The sequence below is a fragment of the Mycteria americana genome, chromosome 1 (genome assembly GCF_035582795.1).
Source record: "Mycteria americana isolate JAX WOST 10 ecotype Jacksonville Zoo and Gardens chromosome 1, USCA_MyAme_1.0, whole genome shotgun sequence".
NCBI classification, from domain to species: domain Eukaryota; kingdom Metazoa; phylum Chordata; class Aves; order Ciconiiformes; family Ciconiidae; genus Mycteria; species Mycteria americana.
The window spans coordinates 58102272-58122978 of NC_134365.1; the positions used below are offsets into that span (position 1 = coordinate 58102272).

The 20707-nt window shown below is 40.6% G+C and overlaps 1 protein-coding gene across 6 annotated transcripts; it reads left to right on the forward strand.

Annotated features, from left to right (window-relative positions):
• Positions 1–1837: 1837 nt before the first annotated feature.
• Positions 1838–18478, forward strand: DMC1 (DNA meiotic recombinase 1). 6 transcript variants are annotated; one of them, XM_075500624.1, is made up of 15 exons: positions 1838–1962; positions 4585–4692; positions 6426–6517; positions 7150–7194; positions 10099–10245; positions 10542–10624; positions 11225–11277; positions 12179–12220; positions 13436–13508; positions 14149–14240; positions 15077–15150; positions 15248–15362; positions 16211–16271; positions 16822–16938; positions 17627–18478. In XM_075500624.1, exons 3-15 carry the CDS (start codon positions 6458–6460, stop codon positions 17694–17696), a joined length of 1032 nt encoding a protein of 343 aa, XP_075356739.1. In that variant the 5' UTR covers positions 1838–1962; positions 4585–4692; positions 6426–6457; the 3' UTR covers positions 17697–18478. The 6 variants fall into 6 exon arrangements, 5 of the variants coding, with proteins under 5 accessions (XP_075356739.1, XP_075356747.1, XP_075356772.1 ...); XM_075500632.1 differs by having other exon boundaries at positions 6429–6517; XM_075500657.1 differs by adding an exon at positions 3108–3457 and having other exon boundaries at positions 1844–1962; positions 4589–6517.
• The last annotated feature ends 2229 nt before the right edge of the window (positions 18479–20707 follow it).

A 20707-nucleotide genomic window follows, 5' to 3' on the forward strand; every position in this document is an offset into this window, starting at 1 on the left:
TATTTTTACAGACAAATTGCATTATGTAGTGAATAGTGGAAAACAAGGGTAATGGCAAGGATAGTCAAGCACTGCAATTGTCTGGTTCTTTCTCAAAAACCTCTGGATAAAAGAAAATCCACAGCCTGCCCAGGCAAACAAACATCTGCCAAGTTTAGCTGATTCTGCTTTGAGCTAGATAATATCTTGATGTCCCTTTTAGTCCTATTGTTCTCTATTACTAGTTTGCTTTTCTTACCTTAAATAAAAAATTCCTTGTGCATTCTCAAAAGGGATCACTTTTCTTACCTCCTTTGTCTTTTTGATAGACTCTGCATATGATATACTGCTGTGTTTCTCCAGAAAGCCTCTAACTGGGTTTAGGTTTTGCAAAGCTTAAAAGTCGCCTCGTTTATTCCAGCCTGCAGGTTTTTTATCATGTCATCCTTTATTATATATAAAGAATTACTTATTTCACAATCACCTATTAAAACGATTACAAAGAAAATGAAGCTCATGGTGCTTGGGCTGCTATCACTTACTGTATTTGTATAGTTGACATACTTACAGATTATTTCTTTTTCATTTAGAAAAACACCCATGCCTGAATTCTCTAGTCGGTGTTTTGATATTAGTAAGTTATCTTTGGCATCTTTTCTTCTCCAGTCACATCCAACCTGTTGTGGTCCTGACTTGACCTGGCACCTCTCTAATATCAATGGGCACAGCCCTCTAATTCGTCATTTCCTCTAGAGCTGCAATGCTGAGCCATGGTCTGGACAGGACATCTTGATACACAGAAAGGAGATCTCTAATCCTATACCATATCCGTAATGATTAACTCAAGGTAAATTAGAGGTCACAAAATCTGTGTCTTTTTAATGCAGGATCACTCCCAACAGTATAGTATTGAGTATCTTGTCAAGGCTTTGCCTAAGGATCTCAAGACTGGGACAGAGACATCACTCAGTCTCACAGTACCATTTCTATTCCTTCCAGTAATTCCATTTTAACAATGGAGCCCTCTTGTTACTCCAGTCTGAACGATGAAGCTTGGCTGGTCTGATATTTTGCCAGTCTTACCCTGAGACCCATTGTATGCGTACAGCTTTTGCAGTTCATCTTAGCGCTGACCAAAGAGAAGGAAAACATAGGCAAGGTTGTTTCCTTTATGTAAAACTTAAGAGTCTACCCCAACATATGCAGACAGAGTTTCAGGCATATTCACAAGATGGACACAGCATTCAAAGAAGTGTACCAGAGACACTGCAGATAAATGAGGGATTCGGACCAGAAGCGGCAGAAAGATAAGCAAGAATTCCTTAAGTACAAAAAAATTGTATGGATTCATCCTACTGTGTTCTGAATTGGCTTCTGCTATTCTTTTCTTTTGCTAGAGGTATAGCCCATTAGCTAACAGTGCTTTTCAGAAGAGCTTTCAGGTGTGGAGAAAGAGGAGGGAGCTGTGATATGTGCAGTTAGTACAAATTCCATCGGGCACGTTAAAGCAGCATGGCCTTTCCCTGAGACTGACCGAGGAGGAATCTGTTTGCCTGGTGCTTCCTTGCAGACAGGTTTTCATCAGATTTTGTTTTGGAAGTGGTGATCGTTAATTCCAATGTGACTAAGGAAGTAGCTACAGTGAGACATCAATGCAAGCCTATCGTGATTTGTGGATTTGGGTAATTTTGCGGATATAGTATCTAACATAACTTCCAAAGTGGTGCTGGACTTTTACTCTGTATAGTTCTTTGCTGTAGGAGACATAAGAAAGTTTTCACCTTGTTAATACTTGGATTGCCTTTGAAATATTCAGTAGTCTTTCTCTTTCTCTTCCCCTCTCCCCCCCCCCCAACATGCATTTTCAACTTTACAGGGAAAAAAACCCCAAACAATTGCTGCTAGAGAAGGGAGAGCTGAAGAATATGAAGAAATTGCTGCATCTTTGCCCAGAAGCATTCTGCAATTCTGGGAAGATTTCAGGTGTGTCACAGATTTAGTCTGGGGCCAACTGTAAGTGAAATGCATTCCTATGGAAACCAGAAGGCCCAGTTTTTCCAAAACAATTCAGACATAAATGTATACTCATATCCCAGGCTGAATCTTCATGGGTTAGATTCTGGGAGGCCAAGTATCAGATTATCCTGTCCTGGTTAAGAACAGGCAAACTGCCAACTTGAAAGTTCAGAAAAGGCATTAGCTTTTATATTTCACTCTAGTCCATTTGATCCACATAAATCTGAATCAAAAACAAAACCAACCAACCAAAACAAACATATGTGACTTCCCCACTGCAACCATGGATTAAAATGGTTTGCAAGGATGAGAAAATCAGCTGGATACTTAGTATTTTTATGGCAGTGGTTTGACTTGGCTCTTGTCTTGTCTGAATTGGGATAAGATCTCAGGTGAGAAGAAATGCACATCACAGTGGTGTGCCTTACTGCCAGTGCCTGACCTGCAGCTGGAGGTGCGCTGGTCAGCAGCAGAGCCTGTAAGAGGGAAGGAGCAGACTCTGGGATGCCTTGACTCACTTGGCTGGTGTGTAATGTGATGGGATATGTGCGGTTATTGCACAATACCAGCTGGAAGCCGAATGAGCAGTTAATGATCACACAACATTTTGGAGATGTAGAATGTAATTTATTGCCCGAAGTAGCACTTTGGGATGGGAAATGATCTTCAGATTCCGTGCATTCATTGACCCCTCTGAGAACAATTTTACGAACTAGAAGGATAATGGAGGGAAGGTTGTTTACAAAGGCATTAGCTGCTGCAGAGCTGTTCAGCAGCACCAGAAGGATCACTCTCTTCGTGTGCATTCTGTTCTGGAATGAAAGCATACTTTGTGAAGCAATTCGTCTTTTAAGGCCTAAGTGCTCTTCTGGAATAGCTCTTGCGGAATAATACAGTTTTCAAAAGCAGTGCCAGCCACCCTGTATAGACAAAGCCTTGGGCACCCAGAGTTAGACTTTAGGTACTTACATAAATACTTGATGTCTCGAATGGGGACCCTGCGAGCACTCCTGTGGTGTGCTGATGATGATTAGGGGCTGCAGGTTTTGTTGGTTGGTTTCTTGACTTGGCTAGCACTGACAACACCCGTGTGCGCTCTTAATCTCCCACAGGTGGAGGGTGGGGAAGTTTTCACAAGTCCCTTGAAACAGTCTGAGATGCTGCTCCTATCCTGTCTGCCATTTGAAACCCCGCACCCACCGGGGCAGTGACCCTGAGGGGCAGCCAGCAACTCCTCGTGCTCAGAGTACACCCACGTCTCCTTTACATGCAGTCCCGTACCCACTGTGCTGCCAGAGGCGAGCTAAAACGGGTGATTGCTTTCCAAATACTGTCTCCAAGAAGACTGCAGACTTGTAGAAGTGTTCATATCCTAAAAAGCACCTTTTCCATCCTTTTAAAATGGCAGATTAAGTCATCTATATGACTCAGCCTCATTTTCTTGTCCTGTGACTTCAGGCAAGTCATTTCTCTTCCAGCTTTTGGAAACAGATGCTCTCTGACAGGTTTTAGCCATCCAATCCAAAAATGCTGTGTGCCTTGTTTAGGAAAGCGTACATGTGGCACCCCAATAAAATAAAGCTGAGATGTGTTGAACTGAGCGTCCTCCAAACGAATGCCACTCCATGTTTTTAATTAAGCCTGTCTTTGCCAGCTGTAAAATAAGGGTAATCCAATATTCCTTAGAGATGGCAAATACAGTAGTTGATAAATTTTAGAAGACAAAGTAATTGAAGACAATAATTCAACTGTATTTCAGCGCGGGGCGGTAAGGAAAGGGGCAGTCCCCGTCCCTGTCAGGAGCCTGCGCGCCTCCCTCACGGCGGTCTGGCGGCAGCGGGGACCCCAGCGCGAGCGGGCAGGCAGCACGCGGCCGCCTCGTTTTGGCGGGAGGGCAGCTTCTCCCCGCCCCCGCTGCGGCGGGGAGCGGCGGGTCTGTTCCCTCAGGCGGAGGAAGAGGGGCAGGCACTGCAGCCGGGGCTGGTTTAGGGAGCTCAGACCCCCACGGGCTGGGGTACTGCAACCACTCGAGGTGCCTGGGGATGAGCTGTGGTTTAATTATGGTTGTAATTTTGACGGGGAATTTTGGTGTTCGACGGGGGAGGGAAATTCTGCGGTGCCTCACCCTTTGGGAACAGAAATTTACATCTCCTGAAAGGGCAGCTGGCAAGGAAAAGCCAAATAAATCCGTGTGTTGATACATGATTAATCATTTGTTTTCCTCTGAGTCAAGAGATGTGAAATTCCACCTCGGCGCCCCTCGGGGCAGGTCAGATCGCCTCCTGCCCCTAACGTGGGGCCCAAACCCCGCTCCAGTCAACTCAGCTGAGATGTTTCTGTCAGTTCAAAATCAACTCATTAAACCCAACGCTATGTGCTGGGGCTAGGTCCCTGTCATGCCAACAGTCCGTAACTGTGGATACAGGTCTTGCTCACGTATCCTAATTAATAGCTCCCAGGGCGGTAACAGCAGGGTCGGGGCACCCGAGGTGGCACAAAAGTGTGTGTGTTTCCTCACAAAGATCCTCGTTTCTTCATGGATTTGCTATGTTGTCTCAGACTTTCACCCTTTTATCTGGTTCATTGCAGGCAGGGGAGGCTGAAATCCTCTGGGTCTTCAGTGCGCCAACGCAGCAGCAACAGGAGGACTCTCCACTAAAACGGAGGACTTTGTTCATCCCTAAAGCTTTTAGTAGGGTGTGGTATAATTTCTCCGTTTTCCCTCGTAGCCCGCGGGAAGACACAGGTCTGGGTCTGCCTCGTTTTTCTGCTGTGAGATGCCAGTTGCCTAAGGATGGGGAGTAGGAGAACAACCCCATGACCTGTTCAGCTGTGCTCGGAGTGCAGGATTACGTGCATTTCAGGAGGATATTTTTAATGGAGAAGGGGATTGTAATACAACTGTAATGCCTTTTGCATTACTTGTTTTTCTTCCTTCAGTATTTGAAGCTAAGGGGTTTTTAAAATCTCTTCAAGTACTTTTTAATTAATGTTTTACTGTAATTACTTTTCTGATTGATATAAAGCATGATGTGAAGGAATGATTTCTCATTCCATAATTGTCAGGGTTCTGAAATAGAAATGAAATGTATCCTGACACAGAAACAACTGATTTTATAGGAATATTTCCATTAAATACTAACAGAAGTTACTCCATCGTATTTTCACTCCAAAACCAAATAAGATCATTCTAAAATTATAATATTTTCTTTCTCACTTCTCCCATCTTCTGTATACACAAGATTCTTGCAAGCAAATTAGGCAGACCTTAAGTATCCATTTAGAAGCTGAAAAAAGCTATTTGCAGATATTTAGTCTAAATTATCCCATTCTCTGTTAGACATAGCCCATCTTGTAGTTTCATAATAAACCCGTCTTAACTTTCATGGATTTTATTAAACAGGATGAGCAAGCAAACATAGATACACATCTGGATGAGGTATTTTACAAAACTTTTGATCAGCCATAGCTAGAACAATGAAGGCAAGCTCACAATTAAGACAGAAGCAATCTATCAATTTACAAAATCACAAAACTGATAGAGCAGATTATAAGGTCACATTTCTAGGGAACTACTTTGTATTAATTTTTCTTGCATTCATAAAATTTAAGGAGATAATATGTTGCTTTTGATTTGACCCTACTATCGATAAGTGCCTATTCTGGCTTTAGGCCTTGCTTAGAGAAAGTCACATAAAGAGGGCAGGGAAGCAGTACTGGAATACAGGCATGGCAAGTTAACCATGAAATAAGCTCTCTGTGTATATTTTTGCATAATAAAAGCCTCAGATGATTATTACCCATTTTTTATTCTCTTCATGCAAGCATATGTCTTACAGGTGTTACTTGCACATCTTCAGCATTTATTATGTATTCTGAACTCCAGCTAGAACTTGAAAACAAATACAGCTTTATAGTCTACTTTCAAGATACATGACAAAGGAGTTGTAGCCTTCTCAATAGCACTGTTCTGTGGGCTTTCTGTCACGTAAAGATGGGGAAGCTGAGATGTTGCATAGCCTTTCCACTACCCATTCTGTCTGCAGCTCTGCTGACTTTTGTTATAAAAATACAGACTTCCTTTAACTTTCTTACCAGAATAAATTCCACTAATTATAAATCATTTAAAATGTTCCCACCCCCAAACTCATACTCTGACCCAAGATTCTCACAAGGGAATGAGATCTCCTTTCCTAATACCTGTTAAACCCTTTCTAGCCAAACTGGTTCATCTGAGAGTAATGCAGCAGATTTTCTCCTTTTGGTCTGGTAGGTCAGAAAATGAAGAGTTGGCAGCAGAATATGAGTTTAAATCCATATGTGATGGCATGCTGAGAAGGTTCTGTAGTTCAAGGACTTCTTAAAAGTCCTTTTACAGTCGTTTACTCATTTATTGCCACCCCAATACTATCTTTGTTTGCTTTTCCCAGTAGTGATCGATACTTTATTGCCTGCTCTTTCAATGATGAAGGCCATGGAGGATCAAGTTGTCCAAGAAGAACCAGGATACCAGGATGATGAGGTAAATTCATGGTTCATTGAAAAATATGTGCAGCAAATGTTGTTTGAAGGTATTTTGATGGTGTTATGAAATCTACGGAGAGACAGGAGGTCCCCAAAGACCATCAGGGAGTTCAATGCATTTAAAATTTTGTTCCAGTCTAATACCAAGAAAACCCCACTCTCCTTAGTCCCTGCACAGCCTTGCTCTTCAAGTGCTCATCATTAACCTTTCAAAAGCTATGCACAGTTTTTAATGGGATTATCATTATTTCTTTATCTTTTACACTTCTATATTAAATGCAAGGGGACTATCAGTTAATTTTATGCTTCCAAGGAATGGTCATCAGCCTGAAAAGGCTGAGGAACTGTGGTGGAAAAAATCAAGATGATGATGATTGTAACACAAGTTTTATTAGCACAGCAGAGGATTGCTTGCCTGTGAAGATACACTTTATGAAGAAGGTGATAGGAAATGTGTAGGCCTTCTTGGCTCACTATGGCTTTGCTTATTTGGGTAGTCCAACAAGTTACGTATTATTAGGGAAAATCATTTAAATGTTTACAAATTTGAAACAGACACCTAGTGAGATAGATGTAATTACAAGAAAAAGCAAAATCTATTCTTATTTTTTTCTGCTATTTATTTTTTAGGAATCCTTTTTTCAGGATATTGACCTGCTACAGAAGCATGGAATTGTAAGTATTAGCAATGACTTTACCACACAGAATTGCCTGCATAAGGCTATTGTAAGGTCATTTCTCCAAAAGCATATACGCATTGATACAAATAACTGAAATTCCTCCTTGCAATAAATTCTAAATCAGTCACATGAAGACAAATTTAGCCTTTGGTGATAAGACAGGTTTTCAGAAAGTCTCATTCCCATCAGATTTCTAAATAAAGTGACAAGATATTCAAAGTATTTAGCACCCAGCACTCTTGAAAAACCAACTACTTGCTAATTTATTTGAAAACTGTGTGATAGATTACTTCCCGTTCCTGCCAATCTTTGTAATTACTCCTGCATTTTTGGTGCCTGTGAAATTACACGGTGACAATTGTTGCTATACTATTTTCAGCATGCTGGTGAAGGGGGTAGAGTGGGAGTGAAGAAAATATTAGTAGCTAGAGAAATAAGTCGTTAGTTTTCTTCATCAAATATGAATTCCTATAATCGTTATTATCTTCATCATTATTATCACATAAATGTCACCTATTTATTTGAATTACTATTATTATATGTTTATCCAGGAGACTGGCTCATGGATCAGAACCCTATTAGATTCAGTGTTATAGAAGCAGAATAAAAAGTTGAGTTTGCCCGAAGTAATATAAGATTTAACTCTAATATAAATGACTACAGACAGATACAGATGGGGAGGACACAGACACAATGAGACAGCATTATTCAGCACTGTAGTTACTGGGCTCAGCATGTCAGCAGCATAATTGTTGTCAACTTCTTTTACTGGCAATTCATTGACAGTTTTAAAGAGAGTTCTGAAGAAGGATCACGAGGTTGGGAGCTCTAACTATGGAGTGACATAGGAAAAATACACAAATTCCTGTGTTAAAAATTTAACAAGTTGACCATGGAGGCTGACCTCATGAGCTGGAAGGGAGCTGTACTAGCCTGTCAATATTAAATGAGGCATGGTATGCAGAGAATGATACGAAGGTACGAAAGAACTTGAAAATAAAGAATAATGACTTAGGCTGTTCTGGTTTAATAAGGGTTTCCTGCTCCTTTTCTCTTTTTTTTTCTTCCTTCCAAGTAGTTATTCCCGCATCCCAGGGGAAATTTTTTTCTCAGCTGTGCCAGTTAAAATCTTTGTGTGAACATATGATGACCCATATCTGTTAAATTCATTTGCTTAAAGAAATAGTTTCTGTGGGTTTAGAATTTTTTTCCTAGGAGTAGAGAGAGAAATAGTTACTAGATCTGACAGTGTGGGCACAAAGAGAGTCGGATTAGTACAACCTAGGCCGTGATTTGATGTTCAAAAGTGTTTGGTAGGAATTAAGGTGCTGTGACCCCACAGCCTTTGCTGAGTGTGTTCCTGCCGCTGCAGCGTGCTATCCCTTCTTCTGGCACATCTGCTTTTGTAGTCTCCTTGTGAACTGGATTTGTGAATCAATTAGTCCAAAAATTATCACAACAAAAAATGTGGTTTAGTTTTTTTATTTGTAAATTCTCAGTCTGCTCCCTTTTCCACCTCAGAGGCGTACAACTGGGACAGGGCTGCAACGTCAGGTAGAGGATCAGGACAAGCAGCTGGTGTAAGGGGGCAGGCACACCAGTGTGTTAAGCCAGGAGTACTGCTGAACACTTCATAGTATTGAACTATAGTCTAAGAAGGAGTATATCCTAGGACCTTGGCTGGTACAGAAGCTGTTGGTGAAAGTTGTATCTGTGAGGGAGAGAACAAGAACTTCTATAACCAGGTCTACCATGCAGAGACTTGTCATGCAGAACAGCCTTAAGGCTGATGTGACCAGAAAGAGACAGCCACTGAAGAAATGCAGAAGCAGGGTAATGCATTTAAAGTTTTGGTCTAGAAAAAAGATCTTTGCAGCAGTAGTCTGTTGTCTTAATAGAAAAACACAATAAAACAGCTCAATCCTTTTTATATTGCTGGTTATTATATTCTTCTGGGTGGAAGAGTAGTTTTTATTTGTGGTTGATTTTACCTCATCTATCTCTATTAATGTAAGAGTCAAAAAACGTATCACAGGATGAGAAATAAGCTTCCCAATGAACATGACTAATTTCTGACCCCCTCCCTTCTTATGTCCTATGCACCCACACGCTCTAGATAAATAGATGATACATCCAGTTCATAGTTTTTTTCAAGGAAAAAACTTGGCTGGAAATGGTAAATTGAAGTATTATCCCAAACCTTGCACATGGTATATTTTCTTGTGAGCAATCTGTTGCTTGCCTTTATGTTTCCAGTGATGTCAGAATCATAAAATGAGGTGAGAGGAGGCAAAACGTGTCAGTAGGGTGCTGACTGAAGTCATGCTGCACCCAATTTATGAAAAACTAGTAAGTTCATTCTAGCCCAAAGTGTTGGTCGGATCTGGAGGATACGTATGTTTCAAACTGGACATAGTGTGAACATGCAGAAACAGCACAGCAGTTAGAGTCAGCTTCCAACGATCCTTGCGAGTCAGCTCCCAATTATCCACCATATGATTATCTGGTTTACAGATTATCTGTGCTAAGAGACCAAGGACAGATTGTTACAGGGTTTACTAGGCTGGGCTCCACACTATCTGAAATAATCCATACTGTTCCTTTACTACCAGCTTGGATCTAGAAAGACTGGCACTGAACAGGGGCAAGTAAATACAACTGGACCCAAGACACCTTTCTCTCAAAAGCACCAGGATAGCTCTGCACCATGATCCCTCACACCAATATTACTCAAAATTTTCTGTTGTTGGTGTCATAACAAAGAGTACTGTAAATATATTTCTTTCTTGGTGAAAATACACATACGTATGAATGTATAATAAAATATGTTTCAAAGATTTACTTCGCCTTCTAGTTGTTAACTGTCATGAGTACTCACAGAAGGGAACTTTCTTCACAGAACGTAGCAGATATTAAAAAACTGAAGTCAGTTGGGATCTGCACGATCAAAGGAATCCAGATGACTACAAGACGGGCACTGTGCAATGTAAAAGGACTTTCAGAGGCCAAAGTGGACAAGATTAAAGAAGCTGCAAACAAGCTTATTGTAAGTCAATCACTTTCCTGATGGTTTAAACTTTTGCTGGCCTCTCCAAAATGCTGTGCAACATGTCTCTCAACAGATTTTTTCACCACATCATCAAGATAATTTTGAAAATTATTCTGCTCATTACTCTAAAGGAATAATACTCTACAACAACCAGACAAATGCTGTGGTGCTTTTCATACCCAACCTGTGTAAATGAGGCTAGGGTGGAGAGAAGATATTTATGTGGGATATTGCACTTTACCTTCAGGTTAAAGCTAAAATAAACCTCTCATCTTCTCTTTGGTCTTCCTCAGGAACCAGGCTTCCTGACCGCCTTCGAGTACAGTGAAAAACGGAAGATGGTATTTCATATTACTACTGGCAGCCAGGAATTTGAGTAAGCTGATCTCTACTTAAATCCTTCCTTAGTCCAAATTGTTCCAATAATCATATTTATTGCCTTTAATGAGACACAAAAATAGAAAGGAACAAATATTCATCTAGGACACGTATTTGGAGCTAGTGCTGGCTCAAAGATGCCTGCATCAGTGAGCAACAAAACCAACTCCTTTCCTGAGGGGAAACTGGACTTTGTACAGTCATTGTTAATAAACAGAGTTTGCATCCAGAAATCCTGAACGTATCATCATTTTTTCACCTAGTCAAAACAACCTGCAGGTCTCAGGTCAAAACTATAAGTCTTCAAGACCTCCCTTGAGATATTTTTATGTAATGTTATCTTTTCAAAGGTATTTTCTCTTTTCTTTCTTTCCAGTAATAATTTCTATGGATCTTTCTCTTGCACACGGAAAGGAAGGTTGAGACAGAGTTAATTCTTTATGAATCAGTGATCGTTTAGTGCCTTGCACTTAATGCATCAAGTGAGGGGCTTTAGGGCAGAAATAACTTTTCTTGAAGTAGCAAAAATTTCTCTTTTTTACTTTCCTCTTGTGATTTTGTGTGTTTAACTATATCATAATCCTCTCCCTTTCTCCAGTAAACTTCTGGGTGGTGGGATTGAAAGCATGGCAATCACTGAGGCCTTTGGAGGTGAGAAAACCACATTAAATGAGTATTAATGAACAAAGAATTGCAACTTAGTTTAGATTTTAAAGCTGGATTTCTTCCATCAAACTTATCACATTGTAGTCATAAAGATGAGTACCTGCAGGAAGGTAAGAAGAAAGAATTCACTTCTCTCAGTGTTTTCCCATTTTTCCTCTTCATTTGCTTGCAGACTAAGTTTGAGCTGAGTAATCACTAGACTTGGGGCATGCTGATTCAGTACAGCATAGCATTATTAATACTATTACTAACATGTCATATAGGAAAGATTCCCCTGATGCAATCTGTGTTCCTTTCCAGTAACAAAACTGCCACAAAAGATATTTCATTTATGCACACTTAGGATACATTGCATTTCATACAAGATTTTGAAATCATAATTAAGCTACTATTAAAGTAAATTTGATCAGTTAGTGGTTAACACTTCAACAATAAGAGTTCATAAAACACAGTACTATTCCCTTTAGAAAAGGTAAACTGCAGACTGACATGATTTGATATAATGAGATTAATAAACTCATAAGCCTCTCCTTGATCATTTTACTGAAAATGAAACTGGGCCAGGTCAGTGGAATCAACCATTTCTCCCCCCCCCAATTAACACTTTTCCACAGGTGCCATGTGGTTTTAACTTCTACACAGAAAAGAATAAATGACCTTAGCAGTCAAGCATGATCAAATTGAAGCATTTCAGTTTTGCTTTTCATGTAACACATTTCTACTGCACAGAATATGATTTATAAACTGGGGTTAAATGATTTAAAAAGGTAGAGATAGAGGTGAATTTTGTAAATAAGAGTGTTTCTAACTGCAATAACTCCTGAATCTGGGAAACTCAGAAAAAGAAACCCTGACCTTTTTTTTTCCCTTTTTCTTTATTTAACAGAGTTCCGGACAGGCAAAACCCAGCTATCTCACACCCTTTGTGGTAGGTGTACTACCTTAAAACAGACAACCATTTCTTCTCCATTCTTTACAACTATATCAGAATTAAGCACATAGAGACAAGTCAGAATTTTTTATCTCTAGAAGTACAGTGAAACAGACCTTGGTGACTCTTACCTCCATTAATTGTCTTTGAGTAGAGAACTCAACGATTACTTTTTAATACTGCTCACATTAATGCAAGTTTTGCCATAAGGAGAGAGAAGATAATAGACTGTCTTAGGGAAACCAGTGAAGCACACCACCTGGAAAAGCAGAGCACAAATACAGGTTACAGGTGGACAGGGGCATTGCTCAGAAAAGGGCAAAGGCAAGATTCTTTCTCAGCAACTCTTTTAATTTCCTGGTTTCAAGAGGTTTTGCTGAATATGGCGTTCTGAAAGGGCACTGAAAGGATACTGCTGGCTGACAGTAACTGGCTAAACAAAGACTTTGGCAGTCACTGTATCTGGGCAGTGCCAAATACAGCAGGACCCTGATTTCCCTCTGATATCCCTCAATGTGTAAATAGTAGTAAATAATAACTAATATAACTATTAATGCTGCTGGAAGATAGTTACCAGACAATGAGTAGGCAAACATTCCCTTAAATTAACCCAATATTACAAAGGGAATTATGGCACCTTCTGGAAAAATAAGGCCTCTTCCGTTTAGTACAGTGTAATGATCAGCAGAGTCATACCCTTTTGCATGAATGATTACAACTGAATGAATTGAGTATTTTAGCTTATTCACTCCAAAGAGACTAAACCCACAATCAGGAACTATTCACGTATCAGGAAAAATTCATATCCAAAGGATTTTTGATCACATGAGTTACAGGTGGAAAAGTCCACTACTAAATCAATACCATTAATATGGGCAGAGGATTAAGAGGATGCTTTGTGCATAAGAACTTCTTAATAATATCCTTACCTATTCTCAATAGAAAATATACAGATTTAGTGATTGTACTGAGTAAAACACAATTCTGACACCATTAATTAAATCTCGTCTGATCCCAAATCGAGAAAAGTGGCTTGAGTTTCTTCTCAAGCTGGCAGTAAGACTTGAGATACTTGTGATTTCCACATTGATTACAACTGGTGGTTCTTTGTGATATGGATAAGCAGTCGTATTTTATTTAAAAATCATAATAGAGGGAGTAAGAAAATATTTTTCTTGCTTTTTCATTTTGGTCTTCTATGATTCACTGTAGTGACAGCTCAGCTTCCAGGACAAAATGGCTACACAGGTGGAAAGCTTATCTTCATAGATACTGAAAACACTTTGTATCTTTTGGACTGTTGAAAGCTACAGGTAGGATGAACTGGAAAGATGGTTCATTATGTTATAAGCAAGTAGGAGGCTCCAGATAGCTTCATACATGTAAAATATTATGACTGACACAGAAAGCCTGGAGAGCATAGTGTGTAGTGGCCCACAAGGCAGTGACTTTTTTCTCTGTCATTTGATCTAATCCAACCTGGAAAAATTAGAGTTAGGACACAGATGTTTTTTAACTGGTTGTTTTGAGATCTAATACGCCTTCTTGATAATGATACAGGTGATAGAAGCTTTTCTATTTACTTCAAGAGAAATTAATCGAAATACTAAACACTATTTTTAACACTTCATATCTGTGGTAGACTGTGTATAAATAGGTTTTGCACACAGCTAAATTCCTAGAGCACAGCTACCCATATGTCAACCCCCCCCCGCCTCAAACCCTAAACACAAACCAATTATCATTGTGAGCCCTAAACTATCTTTAGGGTATGTGGGACAGTGTGAAGAGAAAAAGTCAGTCTTCTCTAGGATCAAAATAAATTCTCTTACTTGTTTTTCCATAGTTCTATTTTGGAATGGAGTTTTATTATTTTCAGAGCATGGTTTGTACAAAGAGAAATCCTTAACTTTGACTAATGTCAGCCGACCAGATCGTCTTCGTGACATTGCTGATCGCTTCAACGTTGACCACGATGCAGTGCTTGACAACGTGCTGTACGCACGTGCATATACTAGTAAGACCATTATTGCAACTGCCATGATATCTATGTTTTTTCTCTAAGGCTGCCGTTTTAATAGTTCTCAGTTTATTAACTGAGATTGCCCACTAAGGATCATAAACAATGTTTCGCTGCTAATAAAAGAAGTTGTAAGCTTGCTTCCATTTTCTGATTCTGGTGTTGTACACTGAACAGACATGCTCAGTGTAAGAATTCCAGCTCAGCTGCACTACATAAACAATAAAGTTTTGCAGTTTGCCACAACAGTAAGTGAACTCTGCCATGTGTATGATGAGTATCAGCGTAGCATCTTAGTAAGAGAAGCACCAATTAATGTAACCATGATTGCCTGAATGTAAGCTAATTCTAAAAATGCTCTATGATCTTGTGAATGGAACTTTATAGGGACAGCTCCAACACACTCTGTCACAAGACATGGCATTAAAACTTCAAGGAAGTTTTAAATGGGACTTTTACTTTGAGAGTACAATATGAACATGAATAATATAATTAATACAACTTCTGTGTGTCATTTAATTCAACATTAAATTCAAATGTTTATATTGCTTTTCAGTTCTTAACACAAAAAGTTGTCTTCATGCATAGTTTTGTTGTGAAGCTTTTCACAAAGAAGTTTTGTTAGCTGGGCAAGTGGAAACAGGAACTGGCAGAAGCACAGGCACTGCTGGTTATTGTAGAGGTAGCTTGTTACTGGGCACTGGATTTAAAACTGCTGGCAGTGAAAATATAAACAGTGCAGATGTTTAAAGTGGAAATACAAAATTCAGGCTTTTGTTGCTTCAGAGCTCTTTCTGGTCCTAATTTCATTTGGCAACTGTACTTCCCACCAGGTGAACATCAGATGGAATTGCTTGACTATGTAGCAGCCAAGTTCCATGAGGAAGCTGGTATCTTCAAGCTGTTGGTACAAGACTAATTTTTTTTGTATGCTTACTGCTTTCAGAATATGTTTTCCTATTTTCTTTCACTATATTTACTTATCTAGCATAATTATAATGCAGATCATTGACTCCATAATGGCACTTTTCCGTGTGGATTTCAGTGGTCGTGGAGAGTTGGCTGAACGACAACAGAAACTGGCTCAGATGCTGTCAAGGCTCCAAAAAATATCAGAAGGTAAGGGAAACATTGCAAAATATGGAAAACATGGACTGGAGTTGCTGAAACAGTAGCTGTTGGTAGCATGACCATGTAGTAGTCCGAGTGTATTATCAGTCAGGCACTGGCCCAGGAATCTTTCCTCACTTTACACCTCTGTCAGTCACCAAAAAGATCAAACTGATGCATTATTTCAGGATGACAGATTAAGGACTCTTTAGAACTATTCAACATTTAGAATTTTCCTATAAATACTGTTAAGAGAAGTCCTAAATGAGAGAATAGGTTGTAGAACTGGACAAATATCCAGTAAGAGAAATTGTCTTCCCCAAATGTTGACAGTCTAAATACACGAGAAACATGAAGAACAGAAAAAAGGATGAAGGCACAGAGAGATAAAAAAGCCATGCCCATTACCATGTTTCCAGTACTTTGCAATGCACTGAGGGATGGACAGGATTAATAGGGTTCCTCCTCATTGGAATGGCTCAGAAATGTTGATGAGGAATGAGTAAATGTTTTTTTTAATGCAGTAAATAAATAAAAAAGGCAAACAGACAAAGGTGGGGGGAGAGGGGGCTGAGGGCAGGGAGCCAACAGAGAAGATGGGAACTGAGAAAGACTTGTTCAGTGGAATTCTGAAAAGTGCTCGTTTTTGGCATAAGTATTACAGCTGAAGTCACACAGGAACAAATTTAGGCTGTCTCCTGATTAACTCCTGCCATCAGACATAAAGAATATTTCCTTGTCTTTCATGTGAAATGTGAAGTGCTTCAGCAGCAGCCTTGCTTTTACCATGGATGGGAGAATATTTTGGAATTTGAATTGGATATAGTCCACATTCTTTGTATTGTTTTCTATTGCAGAATATAATGTGGCCGTGTTTGTGACCAACCAGATGACTGCTGATCCAGGAGCAACTATGACGTAAGATAGATACTTTTTCTCTCTCTTTTTTTTAAAGATTTCTTCTCTTTTGTATTACATATTGAACAGAGATGAGAACTGAGATTGTATGGAGCAAGAGGCACCAAAATGAGGATTCAGACTGGTCATTGGTCCCTCTGGTATGATGAATCATTCATGGATGACACCTATAGGTTTCTCTCAGTTTTCATAATGAGGTTTTTTATGTTTATTTGCTGCCTGGCATGATGGCTTCTTTCACTGTGACTTGAACGAAGAGAACAAGCCATAACAAGTATGGAAAAAGCACCCCATTTTGTTTTGGAGCAGCTTACATATGAAGTTTAAGGTGTGTATTTCTTGAGCCTCTTGAATTTAATGAGAGGAAAATCATGCCAGCATCGAACATGTGAACATCCTATCTTGAGGCAAGTGTGTTAAAGTCCTTTTTTGATATATTTACCTATTTATTATTCATTACTGAGTTCAATATGCCTTTTCTGACAGTTAATCGCAGTATTAACCTATGGAACTTGCACAGTGAATCATCCCAATTTTCTTGCTAATTTAGCTTTCAGGCGGACCCAAAAAAGCCCATTGGGGGCCACATCCTTGCTCATGCTTCGACTACCAGGATTAGCTTGAGGAAAGGGAGAGGGGAGCTGCGTATTGCAAAGATATACGACAGGTAAATCACCTTTCTTTCACAGGAAGGAAGCCATGTTATGAGCAACCGTAAGGTGACAAAGTTTATGGTACTGAAACTTCATACCTGGACAACATGGTTTCAAACTAACTGCATTTCTGGATGGTAAGTTGAGAGCAAATCTGAAAGGACAAACTAATTAACAGACTTAAAGTTGTCTTGCATATCGCAGACATTAAATTACATAATCTTTCATCATAAATTCTACTAGATGCTCATCTCTTAAAGAAGACCATCAAATAGTTCGCTAAGATGGGTGGTCCCTTGGCAGGAAAATGCCAGAGCTGTCACATTACTAAGTTTTGCTGACACAATTAGTATCACTTTACCTGGTCAGCTGTGGCAGACAGAAGTCATTAAAAATTGTACTAGTGGAACTGCATGGAGAAACCAGTGTTTCTGGTCAGGAACTAAGAAACTGAAATGAGAGTTTGCACAGACAGAATCTTTCCTTCTCCTGCACCTTCTCCATTCCCCTCCCTTGTGTTTGTCATCTTCCAAGAGGTGGATTTCGCATTTTCTGATCTTGATAATCTTGATCATGTTCTACAGTTTGCACCTAAGTGTAAAGATGAAGTATTCCAGGTTGCTTACCCATTTTGGGGACTGTTTCACAACTGCATTTAACATGGGGAAACCCACAAGTTCCTTGTTTCTTTTTTCTTCCCAGCCCTGAGATGCCTGAAAATGAAGCCACGTTTGCAATAACCGCTGGAGGGATTGGGGATGCCAAGGAATAGGTAGAAAACTGATGTAAATGTACAGCTGAAAACCACCTGGGCAGTTGGGATGAAGATTTGTGCAAAGTCACCGACCGCCTGGCTGCATTTTTATCTTTCGGGAACCATTTGAGACATTTTGGGAGAACACTGGGATGAACTCTGTACAGTTGGTTTTATTGATCTTAATAGAATTTGGTTCATTTAGGGTCTTCGCTTCTCAACTGAACTTTCAGCAGACAAAGATTTAAGAAATAGGCTTGTGAATTGTTCAAAGAATCCTTTTCCAATATTTTGTGAAAATCAAGGCTGTCCTTTCACATGAGATTAATATATTCTTTTTTAGTTTCTTTCAAAGAGTGTCTATGTGGTAGAATTTAATAGTGCTAAATGGAACAGAATTGGAATAAACTCAGTTATAAAACTGACAGATGGAAAAGGCAGTGGCAGGAGGAACAGCCCAAAACTTGATGGACTCTCATGTACCGTAGACGAATGAGTTACTTTAAAAATATATTTTTAGGCATTTTTGTCTTGACTAGGTAATTTTTGTATTTTTATTTCGCATTTTCTACTTTTTGGAGAGAATGTTTTAAAACTGTTCTTATTAAACTTAAAAATAAAGATTATGAATTAGAACAGCACTCTGCTTATGTTTGGGTGCTTTGAATCAAACCCTGCTCTCAATAATCTCACTGATCTTTCATGAGAGAAATAAACTGGATGCGTCCCAACATTTTAAAACCTTTTGTCCAGTTCTCTAAAGAAACAAACTTTATATAATTGCCTTGTCAGTCTCCTAATATAAGAATATTAAGGGTTATTATTAAATAGTATTAAACATTATTATTAAAAAGCAGACGAAAACAAAACCAGTGGCTAGATAGGAGAGAGAGGCTGACACCGGTACTTACACCGAGGGAAAGGCACTTGTGACTCCGCTTGAGAGAGCGTGCCCGCAGGCCAGCCAGCACAGGCATAGCTCCAAACTAGCCAGAGATGTATGTCACGGGGGGCAAGCGAAGAAGCCAGGAGTAGAGAGAAAAATGGGGGATCAGGGGACAAAATACCAATTCAATGTGCATTACCTCCAATGCTCATGGAATTGCTTGTTTTAAAATAAACAATTTATATATGAAGTGCTTTAAGGGAAGGCCTTACTTTGTCTTCTTGTATAAAAATGCTGATTAGAATGGGTTTAACTTTGGTGTCTGGTTAGAGAGCTTGTCCTCACTGATACAAGAATTTTTTCATTTAGATTCACCAATGCATGTAAGATAACATGAAGTAAAAAGGCAGCAATGACCAGAAATTCATGCAAGAAAAGCCCGATGCTGTAGCCAGGGTTTACCTTGTGACAGAGCTAGAGAGTTTGCCTTCCTTGAGTGGTTTCTTAATGTATCTTTGATATTTTTCCTGAGGTAAAGCACTATTTTTCACAGTGGAGAGAAGTCTAGAGAGACAAAGGCAGGGAGGTTGGCTGATCTGAGAGAACCAGGAATGGATCAGCCGTTGTTACTTCCCATAACATCTAGTTCTTTGCATGTACCAGTCTTTCCCACACCAGGCATTCGTATCTAATGGCCAAGTACCACATGTCAGTGACAGCTTAGTGTCACTTGACTCCCTCCCACCCACTTAGAAAGGCCCGAGTTTGTTCCAATATTTTATTTTAAGCACCGAGACTTCTTTTTGCTTTCTCACATATGCCATACATACATACAGCAAGTAAAACTAAAACTGTAAACAATTTGTGTCTCATTCCAGGCTGTTATTTGTTTCAAAGGTCTGAAAGTAAAGGGGACTCACTTTCTCTTCTGCCAATGTAACTGATTTTTGATAATCTGATAGCCCAGAAAGCACTGCTGATAGCGTGACTGTGGTTTGGGCCGAAGCTTGGTTTGGCTGGTGTACACAGATCACCCACCAGACATGGCTTCTCGTGCCAGGACGGACTGACTGGCTACTTGTTGGTAGGTGCTAAAAGCATGAGCACAGCACAAAAGAACTTATGGCCTATGTCACGTAATTGCCTCATGGCTTGTTTTATCTTTCAGCGACAAGTCTCGGGTTGATTTGGGGAGTCAAGCACCAGCAGGCCATAAACATGGCGCCTACGCCGTGCCTCGTGTCCTTCAAGTACTTCAGAACATCCCCTTGATCACATGCAGTAACACCACAGTGGGCGAAGGGGTGAATTAGTTACCAGTTTACTTTCTGGAGAGGTTCCCACGAACCTCCTGCAGCTACGAAGGGCGGTGTGTGACCGGGGGACGGACACGACCCATCTTGGGGCCCGTTATGCCATTTTCTCCCGGCCTCCTGGCACTCAGGCGAAGGCAAACATCATGGCTGCTGTCACTCCCGCTCCTGCCCCAGCGCCGCGCCAAGATCCCCCTAGTGATCTGCCAGGGAAAAAAAGCGGGGGAAAAACGCAAACCCGCCGGACCCGTGCGGCCTGGCCGGCGCCGCCGCGGAGGCCCGAGGGGCCGCTACCGCCCGCCGTGCCGTGCCGGGCCCCCGCGCTGCCGTTATTGTCTGCTCAGCCCCGCTGCCACCCTCCACGGGGCCAGCGGGTGCGTAGGCGAAAGGCCGTATTCTCCAAACCTGGCTACGCTGCAAAATTAACGTAATATTCCGACCCTCCGCCAACCCTGCCTGCACAACCCGCGGAAGAATTTTACGCAAAAAGCACGGGCTCTTCCTGCCCTACGCCAGCCTGAATTACGCAACTTGCGTACGCCGTGTACTTACGTAACGTACGCCTCGGCCTAGGTTTTCCCTACCGGCTAGAAGGGGTTACGGGGTTGACTCCTTGCGTAGCAGACTTTGAGGAATAGGGAGAGCGTTACTCTTCTCCCTCCCTTCCTCACGCGGGGGCCCGGCTCAAGTAAAGAACGCTACGCACCTTTCGTATCCTGCCTGCCGCGTGGAGCACTGTTTCGCCAAGCGAGTTTAGGGCGTAGTTGGCTTCCGGGAATAGGCGTAGGTATTTTCGAGGGCCGCAGTTTACGCAGCGCCGGGCCGCCCGT